This window comes from Rhineura floridana, chromosome 1 (assembly GCF_030035675.1).
Source record: "Rhineura floridana isolate rRhiFlo1 chromosome 1, rRhiFlo1.hap2, whole genome shotgun sequence".
Lineage (NCBI taxonomy): Eukaryota > Metazoa > Chordata > Lepidosauria > Squamata > Rhineuridae > Rhineura > Rhineura floridana.
Window position 1 is genome coordinate 118,366,768 of NC_084480.1, and position 24,368 is coordinate 118,391,135.

Sequence of the window (24,368 nt, forward strand, 5' to 3'; positions counted from 1 at the left end):
GAGTAATTTATATTTTTTTAATTTCAAAAACTCTTCAGCTGGCACAAGTCATATTTAAGTAGGAACCTATAATCTTGACAAGCTCTAGCATTCAGAAGATGGACATCTATTACCATTATCCTTGGAAAAATGTTTAAGCTGCCTATCTGTCCCTTTCTAAATGGTCAGTCTCTATCCTTAACCAGGAAGAGATGTTACCCAGTGATGGGTTAATGTACTATTATCTGGAGAAGAAAATAAATGTTCTCAGAAGCAAGGAATTATCCCCACCCGCCCTTCAGGTCAAACAGTAAAGAATTGGAGTTCAAGTGTTTTAAATGAATATCCTGAAAGAGTCAGAGCAGCAGATATGAAACTGTATCCTTTGAGTATTACAGTTTACCCTCTTTTCTCTCCATCAATTTAATACTTTTCTAAGGTGTGGATAAGTTACTAAAATGTGCAGAACTGAAGAATTAGCAAAAAACGTTCAGATACAGAAACAACAAACTTCTTTTGTCTTGACTCTATAACATATTTAACAGTAAGTTTAGGTAAGTCTTTCCAGATTAATTTAGGTTCTTAAAGAACGCATATGTGATCTTCTGACTTGCAACTTCCATGTACAGATGCACACTTAGTAAAAGCATCTAAATACATTAAAGAATAAATTAACAATGGGTTGGTTCAAAAGAACTGCTCAATCATTTTTTAGTTTAGTATTATAAGAATGAGTTTAGGCAAGCCTTGGGCTTCTGACATCCCCCTCTGTCATGGCTACAAGGAGCACTACAGTAACTTCTATTTCTGATTTAGATTAACCACAGATTGCCATGTTATCCAAACCTGACAAATCTTGGTTAATCTTAACTAAGCTTAGTTTATGAAGCTGGCTTGTTTTCACGAACCATGGTTAGGATGAACCACAGTTTAGGATTTGGACAACATACTAAACTGTGGTTAAACTAAAATGGAAGCTTCCATTCTCATTCTTGCAGCTGTGGAGGAAGAGGGGGAAAGCACATGAGTTTGAAATTTACTGTAGCTCGTAACAATTTAGCATTACGTGCAAATCAAGCTGTTGCGAACACAGCAAAACTGACAAGTGACTGTCTGTCATGCTCCAGACATTTGTTTTAATCATGCTATAAAGAGCTCCACTCATCTCATCTGAATTTACGTAGTATAAAAAGGTTATTTAAAAAACAGTCAACAAAACCTTCATTAATTTCTATCACTATGATCTGATTCCAAGATTAAAAAATTAGATGGCTACTGTGTTTATGTAGCCGAAAGCATAACCATAGTTTGTTCACATATGATGCTTGCTGTCTGCAATTTTTTTATCCCTCTGCAAAACTTTGAACCTCATCCAGCTTTGACACACTGCCTCTTCAGTTAATAACTATCAAGTTTCCCCTTGTCTCCTGTCTACTTTTCTTTGAGGCAATTGCGCACTCAGCACCCCGAGATAATAACACACATCTATAAGATAAAAGCAATGGCATTAATGTAATTGTCTGCCTCTTTCTCTTTAGCCTAATCTTTTTTTCTTTTCAGTTTTGACTGCCTGTGTGACACCTGTTTTTGTCTCCTCTGATCCTACGACAGGTTTTCCGCTGACAAGGTTTTTGCCTGACAGAGATTCTGCCAGACAAGAACATAATAAAATATGAAGAACTGCTTGTCAGAGTTTCTGCCAATGCTTGCATGAAATAACCAAAAGAGAAACCCTGATTTCTTTTCTTTTTTTTAAGGGGCCCTGTGATGGTGGCTTTTGGCCTGTCGGGAAAATAGCTTCCTTTGCCAATTCCTCCAAGCTAAACAGGTGTTTTATTTTATGGCCCCCCAATGTTCTTTCCTTTTTTTACTGAATGTGGAAAACATGAGGCCTGGAGAGGGTAGAAAAGCTTTATCCTAAAACTCAAAACAAGCAATAGAAACAACCTGACTATTTTTTCCAGTCAAATAAGGTGCATTAAATACACACCTATACCTTTAAAATAAATAGTTCAAAAAAGAATGAAATTATCAAAAGCCTTTCCTCTTCCTTTTTAAAATGTTGTTTTTTGGAATGATTCATGTGGCATGAATACTGAGAAAAAGAATTCCTTCTTTCCTGAATTTCACATTCACAAGAATACAAAGCTTTCTGTGGTCTCAAGAGGCAGCCTATCTAGAGGAAAAGCTTATTTCATTGCATTAATGATATATATGCATATACATACATACACATACATACATAAATACATACATACATACATAGAGAGAAGGATAATCCAAAAAGTACCAGGAATACCAAATATATCCTGCAGTGTAAATATTATATACTAGTATTCAAATACTAATGCATTCATCAAATCCACAAAGAACAGCCAACCACATAGTCTTTGTTCAGACACTGGGAAATAAAGTCAGACTAGCTAAATATGCTCTTAATATGAATAATACAAAGGAATATTTATTTATTTATTCGATTTATATCCCGCCCTTTCTCCCTGTAGGAGCCCAGGGGGCAAACAAAAGCACTAAAAACACTTAAACACATCATAAAAACAGTATAAAGAAACAGCAACCTTCCTTGTCCCAATATTTTCCATGTCTTACACTTCAAGGCATATTTAGTTTCAGTTGTGACAAACGTTTCTCATTCCATGCTTAAAGTATATATGGCAGTATTTTTATTCCCCAATTACTGATTTTTACAGTCTCTTCCATCTTTCATATTGATTTTTCCTACACTATTTCAAACTCTCATGTAGAACAGGAGATTCCTTTTCAATCCCTTCATTAAATGTATTACTTCTCCACCCCACCACTCCAAAGAAATTCAATGATGGGGTTTGCCTAGCGCAGCTTTTCCCAACTAGTGGGCCACCAGATGTTGTTGGACCACAGCTCCCATCAGCCTCAGCCAGCATTGCCAATGGTCAGGAAAGATGGGAATTGTGGTCCAACAACATCTGGTGGCCCACTAGTTGGGAAAGGCTGGCCTAGCCAGTGCAGAGCAGTAGGTTTCGATGGACAATCAGACCACTTGGGTAAAAAAGCTTGCATCAACATCTAGAGGCTTCTATGCAAGCTGTAACCTGTGCAGTACTGAAGGGGCCCTCATTGCCACCAATGAAGACTATTCTAGTAGTGAAAACAACAGAGAAGGTTTAAATGAAATCATAGAGGCCAGAGACTGCTCAGTGGATAACACAGGATGATGACATTATCTCTGATAAAACGTGGTATATTGATTAGTTTGTCAGACTAACACAGAGAGTATTCAAATCCCCACTCAGCCATAAGTGCACTGGATGACCTTGGGCCAGTTAGACTCTCTTTGCTCAACCTACTTCAAAGGGTTGTTATGAGGATAAAATGGGAGGGACATTGTATACACTGCTGCAAACTCCTTCGAAGAAAGGTGGGATTATAAATGCAGCACATAAATAATATTTTTAGTCATAGAGCTTACACAGCTGTTCTCATACGTCATGTAAACATTACCATAGCAAAAGCATCTCTTCCTAGGACGTCTTGGCCCACCCAAAATCATTTTTCCATTCTACTAAGCAAAGTAGAGGAGAAGTCTCGAATATCTTGCTATGACCATATAGCTCCTTTTGGGGACTGTACACCAGTACAGAAAAGTATGCATGAGTTGCACAGAAGTAATCCATGCACCCTAAACTACTCCCATAGAAGGAACTAATGCTGATTGCCTTTGTTCACGCTTCCAGCATGCACTGTTGAATAAATCGATAGTGATTTCAAGCATTGTAATTAGAGGAATATAATTAATTAAGATAGTTGTACAGAGCACCCCCTCATAACTGACACTAGCCACACTGTTACAAAGTCCATAAAATATGACAATACTCAGGTCATGATTACCCTACTTAATCCTTTGTGCCCTGAAACTACACAGGACACTTGTGCATGATTGTTATAAAGCTCATCTACTGTGACTGTTTCACACTTCAGTTCCATATTAAATATACTCCAGAAAATTTGACTGCAGTCAATTAGACTGTAATTAGAGAAATGTTTAGCATTGTTAAGGGTACAATCCAGAACACATTTCCTATTTCTGAAATCCAAATGGGAACAGGATAACAGAAACGGGGGTTGGGGTCTGCTCAACTAATCTGGGGAAAATTCCTTGGTAAAAAAAATATAGATATAGCCAAATAAAATGTCGTTCCTAGTCAGTAGAGAAAGTGCTATTTCCCCCCCCCCAACAGTTTCAGATGCACAGTACTAAACACAGCGGTAAAGTTAAGCAGGCCTATCTAATATCTGAAAGGGACATGACATTTTTATTCTTGTAATCAAATTCTTCTGCTTTAATTTAATGGTGTTACATTTCAATATAGTACTACAGTTTGTTTCACTTACAACACTTTCCATTTATATTCGGTTTAACCTGGTGAACTTTGCTTAATTAAGATGTTGCTATAAACAATTAAGCCACCTATAGGATCATTAGTGAGATGTAAAACTTTACGATGTAATAAAATGCAATAAAATGATAAAGTTGCAGCACTTCATGTGTGCAGAAGCAGAAGGTGCTCTTAGAGGCAAAGATGGTGTTGCCTTTGTCTAAAATCCAGAGATTTTAAAAGCATTTTATGCAACTGTCACAACTTGTTGCCTACAGAATGACAATCAAGATATTTGCTCTGAAATTCTTCAGCACAGATATTATGAATTGTAGAACTCAATTTTTAGTTCCAGCCACTTGGAAACTTTCCAAGTCTCAGAGTGTAGACTTTTGTAACTGAGGGTCATAATGGACAGAACCAAGGTCTTCACTGAACATGCCCAGGGATAACTGCTGCTGGTTTTTGATTAAAAGGCAGCAAGATTCAACAGTAAGGGAGTAAAAATAAAACATTTCTGTCAGACCATTTATAAGACAGTAACGAAAAACAGTTTATATATGAAAGTCTTTACATGTTTGGTAAATAAAAATACTGTATTTCTCTCCTTTACTGACTTCTCACTTTTAAGAATACAAATCTAAGCCTTGCGTAAGTACACATTTGCACATACAGATGTATAAAGCTACAAAAGAACCAGCCAAGCTGCATGTATAGAAGCAACTTTAATAATATGCTGATTATACAAGTAGATAATATTTGATAAACTTGGAAATTAGAACTTCTGTCCCCACCAAATAACACCACCACTATTCTCAGGCCTTTTACAAATGATTGAAATGACCAGGAAAATAGGAATACACTTTTTAATCTATTAAAATTTGACACTAATTAAAAATTGGATCAGATAATCAGAAAGGATATGGTATTCCTGGCGTGGTGCTCCTGAGGGCTATGCCTCCTTCCAATGCCTCGTTCTACCCACAGAGGGGCATTGGAAACATTCAAATTGTTACAGAAAACAGGTGGTGCAAGAGATTCATGTTTCTTAGTAGCTCCCAACTTTTATAGAGAATATATTTGCTGCTTATATATAGACTGAGTACATGTACACACATCCTTAAACATCCCTGCATACGTGTCAAGATACCGTCACTCAGCTGTATGCTGTAGCACTATTTCCACTGAAACAGGATGGTAACTTCCATTAGTACTCAATGAGCAGAATACTTTTCAACAGTAAACAGCGATAGCCTTGCCTTATAATTTGACATATATTCACTAATAGGCAAAAAACCTTGCGGTTTAAGAATGTACCTATAGCCCACAAACTTTAAAAACTTTAAAAAGCAGGGAAATTGGGCAGCTATAGTGAATGCACCAGGGGAGCAGGAGACCTGACCTCCTCTCTGAGATATTGGACTGCCCTACAAATTGGTCAAAATGCAAACACCGTTTGGGTTGGTCTTTCACAGTCCAATCCACTTCTGCGTAGCTTGGAAGAATTTGGTAATATGTGCCTCTGAGCATATGGTGAGTGGTGGCAACACCGGCCATCTCCAAAGACAGAAAATTGTATTTTTGTATGTTTGTTGGTGTTCTTCTTACTGTGCTTCTTTCCTGTCTTACTACTGTTTCTACAGAGAATCTAAACTAGAAAATTTTATTTTCCTCATTATTCATCCCAGAAATCTGTGCCAAATTTATTTTTATTAATTTCAAATTCTTTTTATTGGTCAGTGTCATATGATGGTGAAGACAGCCTTTTGTGTTTCAAATTGGAGGTTATGTTCTATTTCTATTTTGGGTGCATTAACAGTTGAATCTGAAACTGTAGTTTGATGTAAAATCAGACTGATTCCAGTATGTTGCTCCTTCAGCAATGACTCTAGCTGTTGGGAAAAAGAGGATGCACGTTTTCAGCCTCCTATGTTTAAACCACTTCATTTAAGGCAAGATAGGTGCGGTCAATTAGAACACAGAGCACACCTAGCATTTTGCTAGAATATATTTCACCTCCCACTGTTTTATCTTATGCAAATTGACACACTCCTGAGGTCCACTGGAGACTATTCTGCAGAAGTCAGTGCCATTATTATGTTTGGAGTTTTTTTAGTGTAAATTTTGCAAAGTGTTGCTGTACTTCACATATTTGCAGAAATAGAAACAAAAGAAAATGATTTCCTATAGGAAACTTCACTAAAATTGCAAAGGAAATCAGACATATTCAAAGTGACCATCTGAACTACATCAACTGTCTTAATAATGTTGCTTCCTCCCTGCTAAAACAAGATCAGCACAGCACATGCCTTCTTTCTATTCTTTGGGCTGATTGCAGGTGTTGCCACCACTCACCATATGCTCAGAGGCGCATGTTACAAAATTCTTCCAAACTACACAGGAAGTGGATTGGACTGTGAAAGACCAACCCAAATGGTGTTTGCATTTTGACCAATTTGTAGGGCAGTCCAATATCTCAGAGAGGAGTTCTGGTCTCCTGCTCCCCTGGTGCATTCACTATAGCTGCCCAATTTCCCTGCTTTTTAAAGTTTGATAGAAATAGCTGTGGGCTATAGGTACATTCTTAAACCGCAAGGTTTTTTGCCTATTAGTGAATTTCCCTGCTTTTTAATCAGGGAGGTAAGAGATGGGATCCTGTGCAAGTTAGCACCAGCAGTAACAAAAATAGTTCAGCAGTGTATTTTAAATGTTATATTACCATCAATAATGCCTTTACTTTTACAAGAGGATCATGGCTTAGTGGCAGAGAACATGCTTTGCATGCAAAAGTCCCCACATTCAATACCCAGCATCTCCAATTAGGGCTGGGAGAGATCCTTATCTGAAACCTTGTCAGTCAGTACTGAGCTAGATGGACTTGGTATAAAGCAGCTTCCTATGTTTCCCATACTCTACAGGGGATACACAAAGAAATATGCTTGAGACCCTTTCTTTAAACATTGTGCATCTTGTAATCTATATTACTTTGCAAAGTATCAGCAGTTACTACCTCTTCTGCTTTAATCTCTGAATGCCAGTCATAGGGCTCATTGTGACAGATTATACACTTAAGAAGCAACTGTGTGTTCTGAGATTATTAAACCTGACTTTTTAATTTGTTACTGCACTACTGGTCACAAACAGAAAAATCACTTGGCCACCTCATTAGTGTAATATGGTATTACACTAACTGCAAATATTTGATGTCCCTGCAAATGTTTGATGAACAAAAGTGGGAGGCGGTGGCCAACACAGCACTAATTTCAGATGGGGGCTTCAACACAGGACTAATTTCAGAGAGTGAGTGAGTGAAAGAGATTTAAGATTAAACAACCAAGATATAAATTCAACCCATTTAAGGATAGGGGGTGGGGGGTGGCAGGGCAATTGAGCCAGCGGAAAGAGCAGGCTGTGGGAGACAGCAGGGGTGGGAACACACACACACACATACATCACCATCACTCACCTCCATTCTGCTGCTGCCTTCTCCATCATCCTTGCCCTCTGGCTTTCTCCCTCCACCGTCCATTTCTCTCTCTCTCTCTCTCTCTCTCTCTCTCTCTCTCTCTCTCTCTCTCTCCTGACCGTCTGGCTCTCCATTTCCTCCCTCATGCTTCCTCACACAGAGCACAAGGGAAGAGCAAGCTGAGCAGAAGGCCAGTGTGAGTCACATGTCTGTTGCCCACCAATCATGGGAGCAGAAGACTTCCCCTGCTTCCTCCAAGTAACTGGAAGGGGAAGGGGAAGGGGAGGGGGAGGGGGAGTGAAACGAAAGAACTCCTGCTTTCTACTGCGCCTGCATGACGTTATCACCCACGGTCATGCATTTTTTATCTATTAATTAAAAACAAACTATGCCTTTTTTTACTTTAAACCTACTGAAGATGAAGTTCTGTGTTTGGGGCAAGCTTAGGGATTTGATTAGAGATATCCTACAGTCATCTCTGAGTTTTAATGAACAACAACAGATTATGAGAACTTCTCAAGAAAAAAGTCCAAACGGCTTCTTGTTTCTCTCTCTCCCGTTTTTCACTTTAACCTGTGAATTCTCCGTGGGCGGGGTTGTGTATCACCAAGACAACTTTCAGAGTTGTAGAGCAAGTGATTCTGAATCCAACAGTATAAGACTTGTAAGTTTTTGTTTTGAATTGGGACTATAGAAAGCACCAGAAAGGTGTGTGTGGGGGGGTATTTTCATTTAACATGGTAGAACGCGAAAAATTCCTACTGGCTATTGTATGCAGCCACTCTCGTGGCTGTATAATTATCTGGTTTGTTAAAACATTCCAGAAACTGGAGATTACATGTACAAGAAAATGAAAGAACACTGCACAGCTTGGAATATGGGTAGCATCCATTTCAGAGGATGTGCCATACTGGGAAGCAAGGAAGAATAGAAATTAGGATTTCTCTATCTATAGTTAGCATCTGTCACAATCTCATCAGCATTAATAAAACTTTATTATTTATTTATTTATTTATTTAATCAACCAATCCCACCCTTTGTCCCGGTAGCAGCCCAGGGTGGAGCTGGGGGGGAAAACTTTACAGTTAATGGCCAATTTGTTTCTAGATTAAATGCCTAATAATATGGTTATAGTTGTCAACAAATCTTAGAAAGCTTGGGTTAGCAAGCAATAAATATATAAATCTTTAAAAAACCCTCTTCATTTTCTATTTCTAGAAACTGCCCTAAATTATTAAGCCCTGCAGTCCTTTGGTCCTTGGGCATAAGAAGAACTGGAGCTCCCTCTCTGAGGATGGAGAGAGAGCTCTGACCTCAGACAAGTATATCCGATGTCAGATGCCCCTTACTCACTGCTATAGAGGCCCTTGCCTTATTGACTTTGGAGCTCTGACATTGGTAGGGCTGAAAAGGTGAGACTGAGCATATACAGGGGGCAGACCAGGGGAAACTTGAATCCAAAGTAGCCAGCATCTTCCCAGTTCCACATGACATTCTCAAACTGGGCAGAAAACTACTTAGGCCAGGCCTGGATCTGGTGTACTTTATTTTCCAACCTTTTCCACTCTGTCATCAACAGCCTGGCAGAATGCTGGATGAGGAAGATAAGTCTTCTTCAATCTCCCCCCCCCACACACCTAAATAAAAAACTAGGATGAATCCTAAGGCTGTAATACTATAATCATTTACTAAAGGTTCAGCCTCAATGGAGCTTACTTTTGAGTAGATGTGTAACAGGATTGCATTGTAAATTGAGACAACCAAAGAACTCCTAGTTTCTCTCTACCAATAGAAGCAGCACAAGAAATTTCAGGTGTGAAGTTGGGCAGAGATTGTGTGAAGTAAGTATGTGTGTGTGTGTTGAACCTTTCACTGCAACAGATGCATGAATGCATGAATGAGATTTCAGAGAGTTAAAAGGAGATATATCAAATTTTTAGTTGATTAAGCAATGTTAAAAGGAACTGAGGACAGTCTACATATAAATGCATTAAGAAGAAGAAAAAAGGGAAGTTTGTCCTAGCAGTGTGATGGTTTGTGTGTCTAACCAACAAGTGAACTCATAGAAAGATAACTGAGTGACCAGCCATTTCTTGAGAATTCCTAGGAGAAGAAAATATATCACAGAATAAAAGAAAAATTATGAAAATTAGAGGTGTCAATGATGACAAGTAGTAGTAGGACATGAAACTAAATCAGAATATTTATTTCCCATTACTCTTCTCATGGAAGTCAAGAAATAATATTTTGGTTCTAAGTTAGGCACATCACATGAACATAAGGCACAATTCTACAGAAGTTAAGCACTTTTAAATCCATTTACTTCAATGAGAGAAACTACAGCATGCACTCATGTTCCCCATTGTAATACATAGGACTTCGCTTCCTCTTTGCCTGGATCATGTCTGGGGTTTTGTTTGTTTGTTTGTTTTGTTGCATATAACACAAAAAAGCAGTTGATAAGTATGTTGAGAAAGGGCTTTCAACTTATGTTTTTGGTTTAATTTCTTTTTCCATACTCAGTAGCAGCGATCTGCATTAAATCAAAATGCTTATAAAATGCCAGTGCTTAACTGTAATTTTTTTTATCTTATAACATGTCTCAAACCCCCTTTCTCTTTTTTAATTTTAAAAAAAATCTTGTCTGCCTGACAACTCCAGACCTAGGAAATGGTTTAGCCAATTTAAACCATTTTAAAAATAAATAAATCTTCCTCCAAGCTGAAAAAACATATGCCAAGTTTCTGCTGGAAGCAAATTAAGTCTAGTTCTTTAAATCCTTTAAACACCACAGATTCACATGAGAAACAACCAATTCCTTTTTAAGAGCAGCAGTGGTAAGCATCAGGCCACTACAAGCTATGCAATTGTTGGCTTGAGCATTAAAAAACACTGTCGGTAGGATTACCACTATAACACAAGGATGCAGGGTCAATAAACTGACTTTATGCCAACAGTAACACTTATCCTGCCACAGAAATAACCCTTTGATGAATCTGTTCTTATACTGACATCCTATATTTGCCACCTCTGAAGATGGGGCTTTCTAAACTTTTTACTCCCTCTCCAAGCAGCATCACAGCAGTATGGATGAAGATAAACTTTAAACAGGGAAGGGGGCAGCAGTTTCTACTGATAAATCCCATCATGGTTGGGTGATTCAGCAGCCCCAAATCTCTAAATTATCAGTGATAGGTCCATAGTGATAGGTCATTTCTATGGCAGGAGTAGTCAATGTGGTACCTTTCAGCGATTGTTGGACTACAACTCCCACCAGCCCCAACCAGCATAGCTAAAGGTTGGGGATTACATGAGTTGTAGTCCAACAATCTCTGGAAGGCACCACACTGACTACTCCTGTTCTGTGGATTGAAAACCACCATGAGTACAGGAATGTAGAAAAGGTGGCATACAAATTAAAAATGAAAAGAAAATAGAATGGTTCTCAGTGTGACAGAGTTGTCCTCAGGGCAGCAGAGACAGTTGTCAAAGAAGATGTGAGCAAATGCTTTGCAGGAACAAGCTCCTTCCTTCCCACTTTTTTAACCTTTTAAAAATTGATTTTATCCATAGAAACATACAAAGAACATAAGATATAAACAAAATTCAATACTAGAGACTAACAGGCAAAATCACACAGGAATTACTTTCTACAAAGTACGATAACAATTCCTAGTTTTGATTAGACCAGGAGATAAATTTCCAAACTCAACATCACTCAAGCAGTACAATAAAGGAGGCTGGACAAGTCAACCTGTTTGTGCCCTGTTAATAAGAGTCATGGAGCCACTTGCCTATTTCTTTTCTGCTCTTTCAACCAGCAATGCTTCATCCTCCCTCTCCCCCCTCTCCAATTCCCTTTCATAGACTTATTCTGGTACTGAGAACAGTTTGATTTGATTTCATTTGATTTGGCTTGTAGGAAAGAAGAGTCCTGGACACTATTTTATTTGTTGTTATTATTATTGATATCAGGAAGACAGGTTAAGATGAAGTTGAAAAACATTATTGAGGTAGATTGGTTATGTAAGAAAACATAATGAGAACGGATTGAGCTCTAAGGGAGCTTTCACAAGTGGCATTAAGAATAACTTCCGCTTCTCTCATGGCACTTGCACGTACTTCAGCTTATTTGTGAACAACTGTGCTGTGGCATAATATGAGCAAGATGCTCATTTTAAATTTGATTGCAGGCTGGAATGTGAATTTACATCCACATTTAATGCTTGATGAGCTGCTTTGGTCGTCTGCAAATGAACGTGGACCTGAACAGGTTTAGAACCATTAGTGGAAATGAAGTATCTGGGTTCTCTTCTTGGAGGAGGTGCAGCCTCACCTAGTCTAAAAGACTGCATACAAACAGAAAAGGGCAGAAATGAGTATTCATAATATCTTTGTGACATCATCCTAGAGGCATACAAAATTAATAGCAGTACCTTTGTCACCTATGAATGTACCCCATATTTTGACACCATACATTACTGAGCTTTGCTAAGCAGAGCTAATCCTATAGAACACAGAGGTCCTACTCTTTGATTGGTAAAATCCATAGAAATCTACCATTCATTAAGGACATGCATTGAAATTATATTTCATAGCAAATGTTCAGTGCATGCATATCCTCTTGGCTACTTCTAGTCCCCCCATCAACCATGCCATATTCAATGAGCACAACACAATCTTATTAATAATTATTAAGATTGTAAGGAGCGGGACCTAGGGAGCACCACTTAGAATTATTTCCCAGAAACAGATTCTACAAGGACAGAGTTAAAAGATATTTAAAGGAATTGTAACTTGTGGTGCTCTGGGATTTCAAAACCCACGTGTTCCATATTGCAATGAATCAATCAGTCCTCAAGGAACACCCCTCTAAAGATATTGGAGAGTAAATAAGATAAATAACTCAAGTGGGCTTGCCACAGTCTGAAGGCACTAATTTATACACATATGCTTGGAATGTGTCTGACAAAAATATATCTGTATATATCACTGGACTTGCTTTGCCACAATATGTAAACACAGTGATTGGATTTATTCAAAAAGGACCAAGACATTTACACATGTTGGCAGGATGCAGTTCTCAAATGTAAATTTCTATTTATCATATACATATACCCATTTCTTGACTAGGAATTTTAAGTACTGAAAGTAAGAAATGTATGAGGAACAGTCGTTACGAGAAAGGGAGGGGGAACCACAACCAAAATTATTAGGAAGACACCACAAGCCTTTGAAGATTCCACTCACATGCCTTCAGAAAGCTTATTTGTAAAATAAAGTGTCATCCAATTTTATTGATGTGGCAGCAGTTTAACAAAAACAAGACAGTTGAAGGATTGGCAATTTCTGTTATTAAATTTAGAAATTAAATTTAGATTGAAGAATGATTCTTATCTTAGCCAAGAGAAACTCTAAAAGCCCAGAGATTATTGACTGCATTTTTATTATGTTCCTCCAAGGAACCCTCTAAGGTTCTCAGTGCAGTACACATTGTCCCTCTCCACCCTGTTATCCTAACAACAATCCTGTGAAGTAGGTTAGGCTGGGAAATCAACAAATGGTCCAAGATCATGCAGTGAGCTTCATTGACGAGTGGAGGTTGAAGCTGGGCTTCCCCACTCCTGCTCACACCATGCTAACTCTTACACCACCAGCTACTGAGATTCCAATAGGAGCTAAGTGCATCTTGGTTCTCCTTCTTCTGTTACATTGGCAGCATGGCAGCTGCTGCAGTGCATTTTCTTCATGTGCTACTGTGTAAGACGAGAAGCCCCAGGCCATGTGAGAAGGGTCCATAGTGCTGCATCCAGTCAAGTTTGCTATGCGATAAGATGGCCGTTTGCATTTTCTCTCTCTTCTTCTCAGCTTGGTCTAATGTTAAAACAATGCCCTTCCCCTTGAGATCTGACAGGCACAGACAGGTAATGAGATTTCTTTTGTTGTCGCCTTTTTCCCAGCAGTAGTAAATTTATGAGGTTTCTTTTAATTTTTAATTGTATATGATACTTGTATTCTGTTATTGAATTGTATGTACCTGAGAACAACCCGCTCTAAGATCAATAGGTAAAAAGTGATCCATAAATCTTTTATCTATCTATTTATTTAACAAGATAATCCGTCCTCTTTTGTGAATCAGAAAATCACAACTTGTGACTTCACTTTTATTTATTATTTGCAAAATGTGTACCCTGCCATTCCACCAAACAATTCTCAAGATGGGTAACAACAATAAAAGTAAAATATGAAATGACAATTTAAAAATAATATAAAAACAGCTGGGGGGGAACAGAATTTTCTAGTTCAAAGTAATGATCTTACATTAATTTCTGATTTTGATGTTACACTGCTTCTGTAAGCAGTTAAAAAAAAACCCTCAGCAACTTAAATTTGCACTCATTATGTCATGATCCTGGAGTCCAGCAGTGATCAGGGCACAGAGCTCATGGCAGCAGCGCTAGCAAATGAGGGACCACACCTGACCAAGTTCAGGGCTCTAAACCTGCTGCTGAAGATTGGGAAACCACTGAGGCTGCCAGAGAGAAGCCCAAGGAACAATCTCCCAAATCATCAGGGCCTGGAGAGCGAAAGCCAGGACCCTCACAGGTGCCACCCCCTGAGCCTGAGGAACCAAATGCCTCTCACAGTTTTCTCACCAGTCCAGAGATGCAGGGAGTGCATCAAAGGGGAGGTCAGGGGGCACAGAGTGAGCACCTGTCTTCAGGCCAAAGCATTGGTCCTTTAAGAAACGAAGTCCTTCACAAGGGTCTAGAAGAGGTGGCTTGCAGGCAGAGGCTTATAAAAGCTAAGTTTGCTTTTGAACTTTGCTGGAGAAAGTTGTGCACTCATGAGCTGTCTCTGGTGCCGCAACTACTGACCTTCTTCTCTGCAGGACCAGAACAGGACCCATTATTTCATTAATATTCTCCCCTATCCTATGAGCCCTAGTAATTTTTACACATATAGATTTTTAGAAGAGAAAAATAATAAGTCAACAGATTATTCTCTTAACATTCCATAAATACACCTCTACCACACACAAAACAATGAACGTTCTTGGCAGCATCCATAGCAGATGGAAGTTATGATGTTGTTCTCTAGAGAAGGGGCAAGGCACAAGGGCCCAGCAATGTGCATATGCTGGTTATGCAGCGTTCACGTTTCACACATTTTGCACTTAAAATATGTGACTGAGCCATTTTTATCAGTGATGAAATATGACTAGTTAGGACTGGTGAATATTACATGGCACATAATTAATAACAAGCAAGCGCATTCAGTCTGGCAACCAGTCTTACTTTGGTAGCACCGAAGACACAGTACCCCAATGTACTCATGGCATACAACAAGCTATTCTGCCTTCACTTTATGCGCTGTCCTAAACCTGAAATGTATCTGAAAATGCAATATATAACTTTTCTCTGTAAATGAAACTTGGGTGACTTGGATTAAGGAAATATCTGAAAGAGCTGGGTTGTATTTTGAAATTGTTTTTATGTTTCCTAAAACATATTTTTGAGTTAAGATGGATGAAACTGTCAATTCTAAATTCGATTCTCATTTTTCCTGTCAAGTTCAGTTCTCACATCTCTCCATTAGTTTGCAATTTATTATTTTTTAAAGACATCACAAAAAATTGTCAGCCAGTTGGTGTGCATGTATCCGAACAGTCACATCTTGTATGTAATTTTGCATAATACATGAATTTTGCAAGCACTTTCCCCTAATATAATATATTTTTACATACATTATCCACTAATATACATGTTTTTGTACAAATTACTTTTTTGGAGAATTTGGAGAAGTGTGAATTTAAAAAGATCGCTGCATTTCAGTTCATTCTTTGTTTGGGGAAGTGCAAATTAGGTAGTTTCACATTAAAATGTGAACGGAATCTAATTCCTCCCTCATCCCTATCTTGGATTCATAAATGGAATAACATGATAAAGTAAAAACAAAAACAGTTACAAAAATGGGGGGGGAGAATCATTTTTTGCCCACATTGCCCTGCTGTCCCAAATTAAGACTTGAATATTTTGCATGCAAGTTATCAATACAGCCCCCCCATAATATTCATACTCTCCCACATATGGTACTCATACCCATGACACCTACAGACCTCATAATACTCAGACTGAAGCTGAACTACATGTCACAGCAGCAGAACCAGAACTTTAAATCCAAGTGATCCCATATGACACATGAAGTGAAGGGTGGGATTATAAGGACCAAAAGGATGCTGACCACTCCCACAACCCCACTCTTACCTCCACCTATATTTAGTCCAGATGGCGAAGGCTGCAGAGAATACCACCACAGATAAGGATTCAGCACCCCCTACCTGTGCACCATTTTATTCCACTCAATTGCTACCCACTCTGGCACATGCACACCTTACATATGAAAAAGGCAGGCCACTGTCATGTACAGTTTGGGCCTAACACTATATGATGGCATGCACTCATGACACAGTGAACACGATCCATCCAAAGTTAAGTCCCACTGATTTTAAGGGAGGAGTATGGGACAGTTGATAAAGTGTTGGGCTTACACTAGGGAGCTGTGAGTTTTAAATCTCTGTTCAGCTATTAGCCTCCTGGGCTGACCTAATCACATTCTCTCAGCCTAATTTATCTCACAGTATTATTGCGAGATAAACTTGGGGTTCCATTTAAAATTCACATAACCCTTGTTTAAAACAGCTGCACTGGTTTCCAGTTTGTTTCTGGATCGAATTCAAAGCCCTAAATGACTGGGCCTCAAATATCTGAAAGACTGCCTATTTCCCTGTGAACCCTCTTGGGTATGGAGACTGGCAGAGGGGGCTTTCTTGATAGTATCACTGCTCTCTGAAATGTTGGGGTGGCAGCCTGGGAGAGGGCATTTTGTTGTTATTATTATTAAATGTATATCCCACCCTTCCATCCAAAGGAGCCCTCTGTAACAGCCCTAAGCTGTGGAATCCCATTCCCACAAAGATTCATTTGGCACCTTCAATTTATAACTTTCATCATATACTGTAGGTACACTGCTTTACCCTGGCATTTGACATCTGAGAGATATATTTTGGGACCTACTTTATTCTTGTGACTGTAATTTGGTTTAACTGGTTTTAATATTGCATTTTAACCTGCCCTGGGGCCTCCTGGTGAAGGGTGAATGAATGAATGAATGAATGAATGAATGCATGAATGAATGAATGAATGAATGAAGTGGTAAACACCTCACATACAGTATCCCAAAATGAAGGTTGTAACATTTGTAACCTTTTGAAAATTACAAAGTGATACAACAAAATAAAAAAGGATATGTGTTCAACTCTCTCCCAGTGAAACTGGTAGTTTAACTTTTTCACCTCTTCCTCCACCTTATCATTGGCTCCTTAAACTTGGCAGACTTTAAACAGTTTGAAGATTCAGCAACGTGGTATACAATAATTGCGAAGCACACCAGAACACATGCTAGATTGTGATATTAATGTTACCATAAACCTTATCTACCAGGTGGATTTCTGACTAATGGTGGTGGTTCAGGGAACTCTACTTTCTCCCACACACAAGATAGAGATGCAACCAAAACAGCTTCTAGCTCGTGCCCTGAGTTACAGATTGTAGATCACTGTACCACCTTTTATGAGGGTGAACCACCATCAGGGTTTCCACTCAACCACTGTAGAATATACCACCTTCTTTTTGTTATCTAGGCCCTGAAAGAGACTCTAGTATGTCTGAATTTCCATCATACTGTTTTGATTTATTGCCTGCTTCTTATATGCAATGTTAGCTCCATAGCAGAAATGTACTATAAACAGGTATGATCTTACCATAAGGTAACATAAGATAGGGCTGCTGGCACCAATGAAGAGTGGTTGGCAGCTATTCAAATTAATAATTTTTCAAATGGAAAAATAGAGGGCCATATTATTTCACTTACTATACGTTCAGGTTATCACCAATCCAGACAATTAACTGAGCATAGGTTCCACTGAAATAAATGGAATAAGTAAATAACAACTTTAATGGGAACTAAGTTCAGCTAACTTAGTCTGGATCCAATCCATTAAAATGTCTGTTTCACACATGCAGCTTCCTACTGAGGACTATCCACACGGTAAGGATTTTTAAAACATTATTCTAACCACTTCATCACAAGGAACAGCAAAAGTCATCCATCAGAGCAACCAAGACAGTTTTAGCACCAAACCAATCCAAAAGTAGAATCTGAAAAATTTATCTCATTTAGAGTGCATGAAATTGCATATCATCCCACAGACTTAAGCACTTTGCTCAGGAATGGTAGTAAATGGCCAATGGTTATTCAGATATTAAGGGTCCAAGGCAGCTTTCCTTATGTACAGACCACCACCTCTTTCAAAGCAGCTGAAACCATTACCTTGACACAACTAATACCCTATACACAGCTGATCTTGTATATGTGCCCTTACTGCATCCTCAGTAATGACTTTAATAGTCTGCTTTACCATAGCAACAATAGCCTATCGGTTGTGGCCCCCACCCTCTGGAACTCTCTCCCTTATGATCTCCGACATGCCTCCTCCCTGGTGGGTTTTCGCCGAGCTCTTAAGACCTGGCTATTCAGGCAGGCCTATCGGAATTTTGGGGTGGATTAGCTTTTTGATATATTATTGGATGTTTTTTGATGTTAGCTTAATTGATAATTATGTTTTGATTGTCTATTGTATTTTCATATGTTGTTGTAAGTCGCCTAGAGTGTCTGATAACTCGGACAGATAGGCGACTAACAAATAAAATTTTATTATTTTATTATTATTAATTGTGAGTCCTAACAGTTTTATGGGAAAAGATAAGGAAGGAGTCTGCCTCAGATACCAAAATTTGTTGGGCTAGCCCTAAATGTAAACATCTTGTCAAACTGCTCAAAGCTGGGAGCATTGCACTACTTTGTAGAGACTAGAATTCATTGTTTCTGATGCATACAGCAGAATAGTCATTGCTCCCACTGCCATTTGAAGCTGTGTGTTGGAACAACAGGATTCTTCCTGCACACATGTACACAATATATATATATACACATAGAGAGAGAGAGAGAGAGAGAGAGAGAGAGAGAGATGACAAGAAGACAATAAAATGATAGTTCTCACCATGTGCGACCCATCCATGTTTACATTGATCACAGGTTCTCAAGTTTATCTTCCCAGGTTGGAAGCATTCACACGTGCAGTTTACCAATGTGCAGCGTATGGCCTGGAAGAAGAAAAGGGAAACCATCTTCTATAAATATCTTACTGAATAAATTAGCTTAATATGTACAGTTTACAGCAGTCCTCTAAGGTCAGTATTGTTATCTCACATTACAGATGGAAGGTAGAAATTTAAAAAATATAGTGGAGTACCTAAGGTGATGCAACAAATGCAAGGTTCAGATGAGATGAACTTCCAGGTTCCTAGTGGTTAACATTCTTAGCCACTATACTACACCAGGGCCTGGGGAATTGCTCCTCCAGATGTTGTTTGACTCCAACACTCATCAACCCCACCTATCATGGCCAAAGGTCAGGGCTGACATTCTAGCAACCTATGGGGAGCCACAGGTTCTCTGTCCTGCACTATATCAGATCTCAATATGTATGCAAAGCATTATGCATGGGCCTTTGGATCATGATCAAAATACAGACATAGGAAGCACTATTATTTTATTCTTAACATATTTGCTTGCAAAATACTTGTCATTTTCATTTCCCTATTGCACATATAATAAATATTAAAACAAAAACTGACATGAAACAACTTGCACTATTTTAATGTCAGGTATGGGGCTGCCAAAAACTTTCAAAGTCACAGCAATTACAACTATAGGATACATAAAGTCATCATAATCATCCCATGAAAATGGACTGGATTCATTACAACATCCTGTAGGTCAGCTGTGTTGTCCAAAAGGTCTGGGGACAGAAGAGAGACCAGGATGACAAGATGATAAGGGCTGTAGTTCCACTGGAAAACTTGCTGGTTTATGGTGGGCTGTTGCCTGCTCTTCCGTACAAATGCTCTAAGTGGTGTGTAAAGTTCAAATGTACTAGAAAAATGCATTTAAAATATATGTATCTCTGACCGAGGCTAAAGCTTGCCTTGATATGTCACTCTTCTATATGCAAGGTATTTCTTTTTAGGATGGAGGAACACTTATCGTAATTGATGAAAGCATTTTTGTTTTGTCATCATTTGTGGATATTTTGTTAACATGATATGTCAAATGTATTGTTGAATTTTGCCAATTGTTTATTTTTAGGTATATTTTGAATTATTACAGGATGACAGTGTTTCTTGGTATATTTTCTCATTTCTATGGCTGTAAACCACCTTAGTACAATAATGTAGAAAGCTGGTATACAAATGAAAAATGAAATTAAAAAAGAAAAGAAAATGAGTAAATGCACTTAAATAATGTAGACCAAAGTCCCCATTTGGTTTTTAAATGTAGAAGATTATGTGTATGTTGCACAGATTTCCTGGTTCAGCTTTCCAACTGCCTGAAGGTTGTTTTTTTAAAGCTAGTTATGTCTTCACATTGCAGCATGTCATGTTTGTTATAAGTAAGAATGAAGCATATACTCAAATATACATAAATACAGAGCGAAGGTCTCTCCCTCCCCCCACTTCATCCAAAAAGAAAAAAAAGTCCACACGTTTCTCTTTTGGAGACTTGTAAAAGATTTAATTCAGTTAAGTATCAGAATAGTCACTGGCTCAATGTGTTCCCAAAGCATCAATATAATGATGGAGATACAGAAGAGAGTTGATTCAAGAGACATGTAGTAACTTTCATTTGCCTCCATCACTTTTACAAGGCATAAGCGTTCGCCTTTTGACAATTTGATGTTTCCTTTAAAAACATGCCCCCCACCTTCTTAAAATGAAATACAAGTAGGCAAGATTGAAACACATATGGTATGAATAGAAAGATTGCTTTGGAGGGGACAGATGGATAATTTCTTCAAACTGTAAAGCTAATATATAAATAACGAGCAAGGCTCTTAATTTTTAAGCCAAGACCTCAGTTTTTAAATAGTGCTAAAGATGACCTGTGCTCCCTAAACTACTAGTAAATTTATGGCATGCATTTAAGCTTAATTTGCACACAGAATTTTGAAATTGAGGGAATTATATTCAGCATTCACACATTAACAATGTGTTATGGAAATGACAGGAAATGATCATTCTACTAATTTAGATGCAACTAATGATCACTTTAGGGTCAAAGGAAGGAAGTTTGCAAGAACATCTGAATTTTCTGAATCCAGTAATAACTGATTTATACAAATTCAAATATCTACATAACTACCATTGTCTTGAAACTGATTTTGCTGCACACTTACTTGGGAATCTTGTTACACTTGGAGACACCTACTTCCAAGTAAACCTGAGTAGAAATCACATCATTTATAAAGTTATAGGCCTGGAGACCTTTTGCTCACAGTTTGCATGTTGTTGACTTTGCTTTCAAAACTGCAACTCTTTGACAGAGTGGAAATCCGGTCCATCTAGTCCCCTAAAGTTCAACAGCAGCATTTGGGGACTATAACAGCCTGCAGTAAGGGCATGCAGAAAAGCCCTGTTGCAGATGCTTAATATTTCACATGGCCCTTTGGAACATACTCATAGCTGATATTACCGATCCCTCCCCTCTGTTCATGTAAGTGTGACTTCTTTGTAAGCAAGTAAGTACAACAGGGGCTCTTTTCAAGCATATAAATCATGTTTTATAAATTATTTTTTTCATTCATTAGACTCTAATTAAAATCTGGCTGACCTTTTGTATATGATTTCTGACAAAGATGTTTTTTGTACATGCCTTATGCCTTTCCCTCTCCAGCTACTGCTTTAGATCAAAAAGCATTGTTGGATTGGTGGGGAATGGGGGGACGACTTTGTTTTACTGCACCAGACATTTAAGAGTTTACCAACCAATGTCAACTGACCAACAATTCATTAAGCAAGGTTGTAAAGCATTGTTGCACCTCCTGGTGATTGAAGGGATTAGAAATATGAAATATAAGAGCACCCACAAAATTGCTGACTAGGCAAGAATAATATATGTGATTGTGAGTTACAAGATAAAGGGGGGCTGGAATCTAACAAAAGGTCTCTCTGTGTTCAATACTTTATTGACTCAGTGATATATCAGGTCTCCCCTAGTCATTAATGGTGTCTTTCTCTAATATGTTCATTAATTAATGAACTCAATAATTAATTACACTGCAAAAGGGCAGAAAGCATTACAAAGTAAAGTTCCTTGTACTAACAAATGCTTTTTTCACACTTGTTTTTAGCATCTCATTCACAGTTTGTTGATCTTACACATGGGTGCAACAATCTTGCCCACTACAACTGTGTTATCAGAGTATCTATATTAAAGGCTAAGAATAATTTTCAGTTTCCCTCCTACTTCCTCCCTGTTCAAGAAAAGGTCATTAGGTTGGTTGTAAAAATTGGATTCAGGCTGAAATTCAGTGTTTCAGTCCAGTATTACATTTTATTGTCTGAATTCAAAATGACTCATTTAGGCATTTATAAAATTATTGGCTGGGGGAAAAACCCTTCTCCCTCTTTTATTTTTTTCCCCCACTCGCATTACTCACAAAAAACAAACATTCAAGGAGATTCCAGGCCAACATTTTAAAATATCTGAATCATCTTATATCAAGTTTCAATAAAATTATATAACATCTGAAAATGTACGGCTATAAGATGAATTACAGCAAATTACTGTAATTACTTGCATCCTGATCTTAAATACATTTACTTGGCCGTCCCATTGATTCCAGTTGCATTCTGTTCCAAGTAAGTATAATTAACAAGTACCACTTTTATTATGTAAAACATTATGTAAATATAGATATAGATTTTCATGATGAAATGTAACGATAATTCTAAGACACACTGTTCGATACCTAGCACAATCTTATCATTCTTGAACATGGCCAAAACAAGCCAATTAATGTCACATGTATTGGAACCCTACCCCACCCCCACAAATGACATTAGCAACAGGGTGAATTTGTTCTCCCCCTTTTGTTATGTATAACTTTTGTCATGGACCACCAATCGCCAGCTAGATACACTATATTTAGTTAAAATTATTCATGGGTACAATTCGATCTGGTCCCTGTGTAAGAAAGGGTTGGCAATGAATAGAAACAACACTAACAACTAGTTAGTTATTAAATACATTTCTCCAGTAAATAGATAAAAGCTAAGAAGTTGAGAAGACTGGCACTGTAGGAGCCTACACAATGGGGGAGTACTTCTTATGGTTGGCAGTGGGTGGGGCCAAACCTAGTGATGGGCTGAGCCAGAGCTAAAATAGTAAGGACCTGAGCCAAAAGTGGGTTCATAACCCCTTTTCTCTCTTCGGTCCTCATCTTTCCTGTCTCTGCCACTCCCTTTTGTCCCAATTCCCCCCCTCCTTGCCATCCACATGAACTGAGACAAAAAGTGAAAATCAAAAGCTCCAGTGCATTTTTGTATTTTGATGCAGTATTTGATTTAATTTCTTGGATAATGTTTTTAAAAATCTAAATAATGAACACTGACAGGTGCATGTGTGTGTTTTAATTTGCAACACAATTTTAACGTGGACTTCTAAGAAAGAATCAAATTTAAAAACAAATTATATAGATTTTACAGATTATGTGGAAATGTCAGGACCCCCAAACTGTAAAGCTAGGCTAAACTGTATTCTTTCCCATACAAATGAAAGTGTGCAGCCCATAAGATGCAGATCTGACAAAATATTCAGACCACTTTGGCCCTGGCCCTGCCTATCACTGGGCTTAGCCAGAACCCAAGGACTATGAGCCCAAGGAAGGGGGGCTGATCTAATGCCCATGCACATGGCAAGCCGCTGAGGTGAGTTTCAAAAGCTGGATCACAGTGCAAATGATCAGATGTAGGAAGCAAGTGTAGAAACATTTTAAATAGCTATTATGAAAAATATTAAAAGAGAACTGTCAAGCAAATTTAAAAGATTAGTTATTATTGCCTAGGAGCATTGTAATGAGATTTATTACTAATATAAATAAATCGCACCTGCATAACTAGTCTGCATTCACTTCAAGTAAAATGCTAAATCTTTTCTGCTGACTCAGATTGGAAGACAGAAACTAAACACTACCACCACCCAAGGAGATATTACAGCAGAAATATACAGAGATATTACAAGTGGAATGTGAAGGCAGATTCAGTGTGTAGTAAGCCAGGGCTCCAGAGGAGCATTATGTCCTGCCATGTAAATAATCCACAAACAGTCAGAACATCAAATAAGTTTTCTAGATGCAGATTTGACACAGTGTTTCTTGCATTTCCAGTAAGATTATAAATGTCTCCAAGGAACCCTTACTATATCAATGATGTCATAATTCCATCTAAATCCATCTCTATGGAAGTTATATGTCAGATTCACTTTCCCTTTAAAACCCTATTTCCACTAAGATAATGTTGAAACACAAGAAAACATCTTAAAATAAGCCTTGTGATTTCATTAAGCACCAATATTTTCAGCAGCGCTTC

The 24,368-nt window shown here is 38.1% G+C and overlaps 1 protein-coding gene across 24 annotated transcripts in view; it reads right to left on the reverse strand.

The window, feature by feature from the left end:
* Positions 1-24,368, reverse strand: part of BNC2 (basonuclin zinc finger protein 2) — a 626,204-nt gene that overhangs the window by 176,883 nt on the left and 424,953 nt on the right. For all 24 annotated transcript variants that reach the window (XM_061630417.1, XM_061630538.1, XM_061630453.1 and 21 more), the window contains one exon: positions 18,941-19,043. In XM_061630417.1, the coding sequence (XP_061486401.1) occupies positions 18,941-19,043 (103 nt within the window). The remainder of the gene's footprint in view (positions 1-18,940; positions 19,044-24,368) is intronic.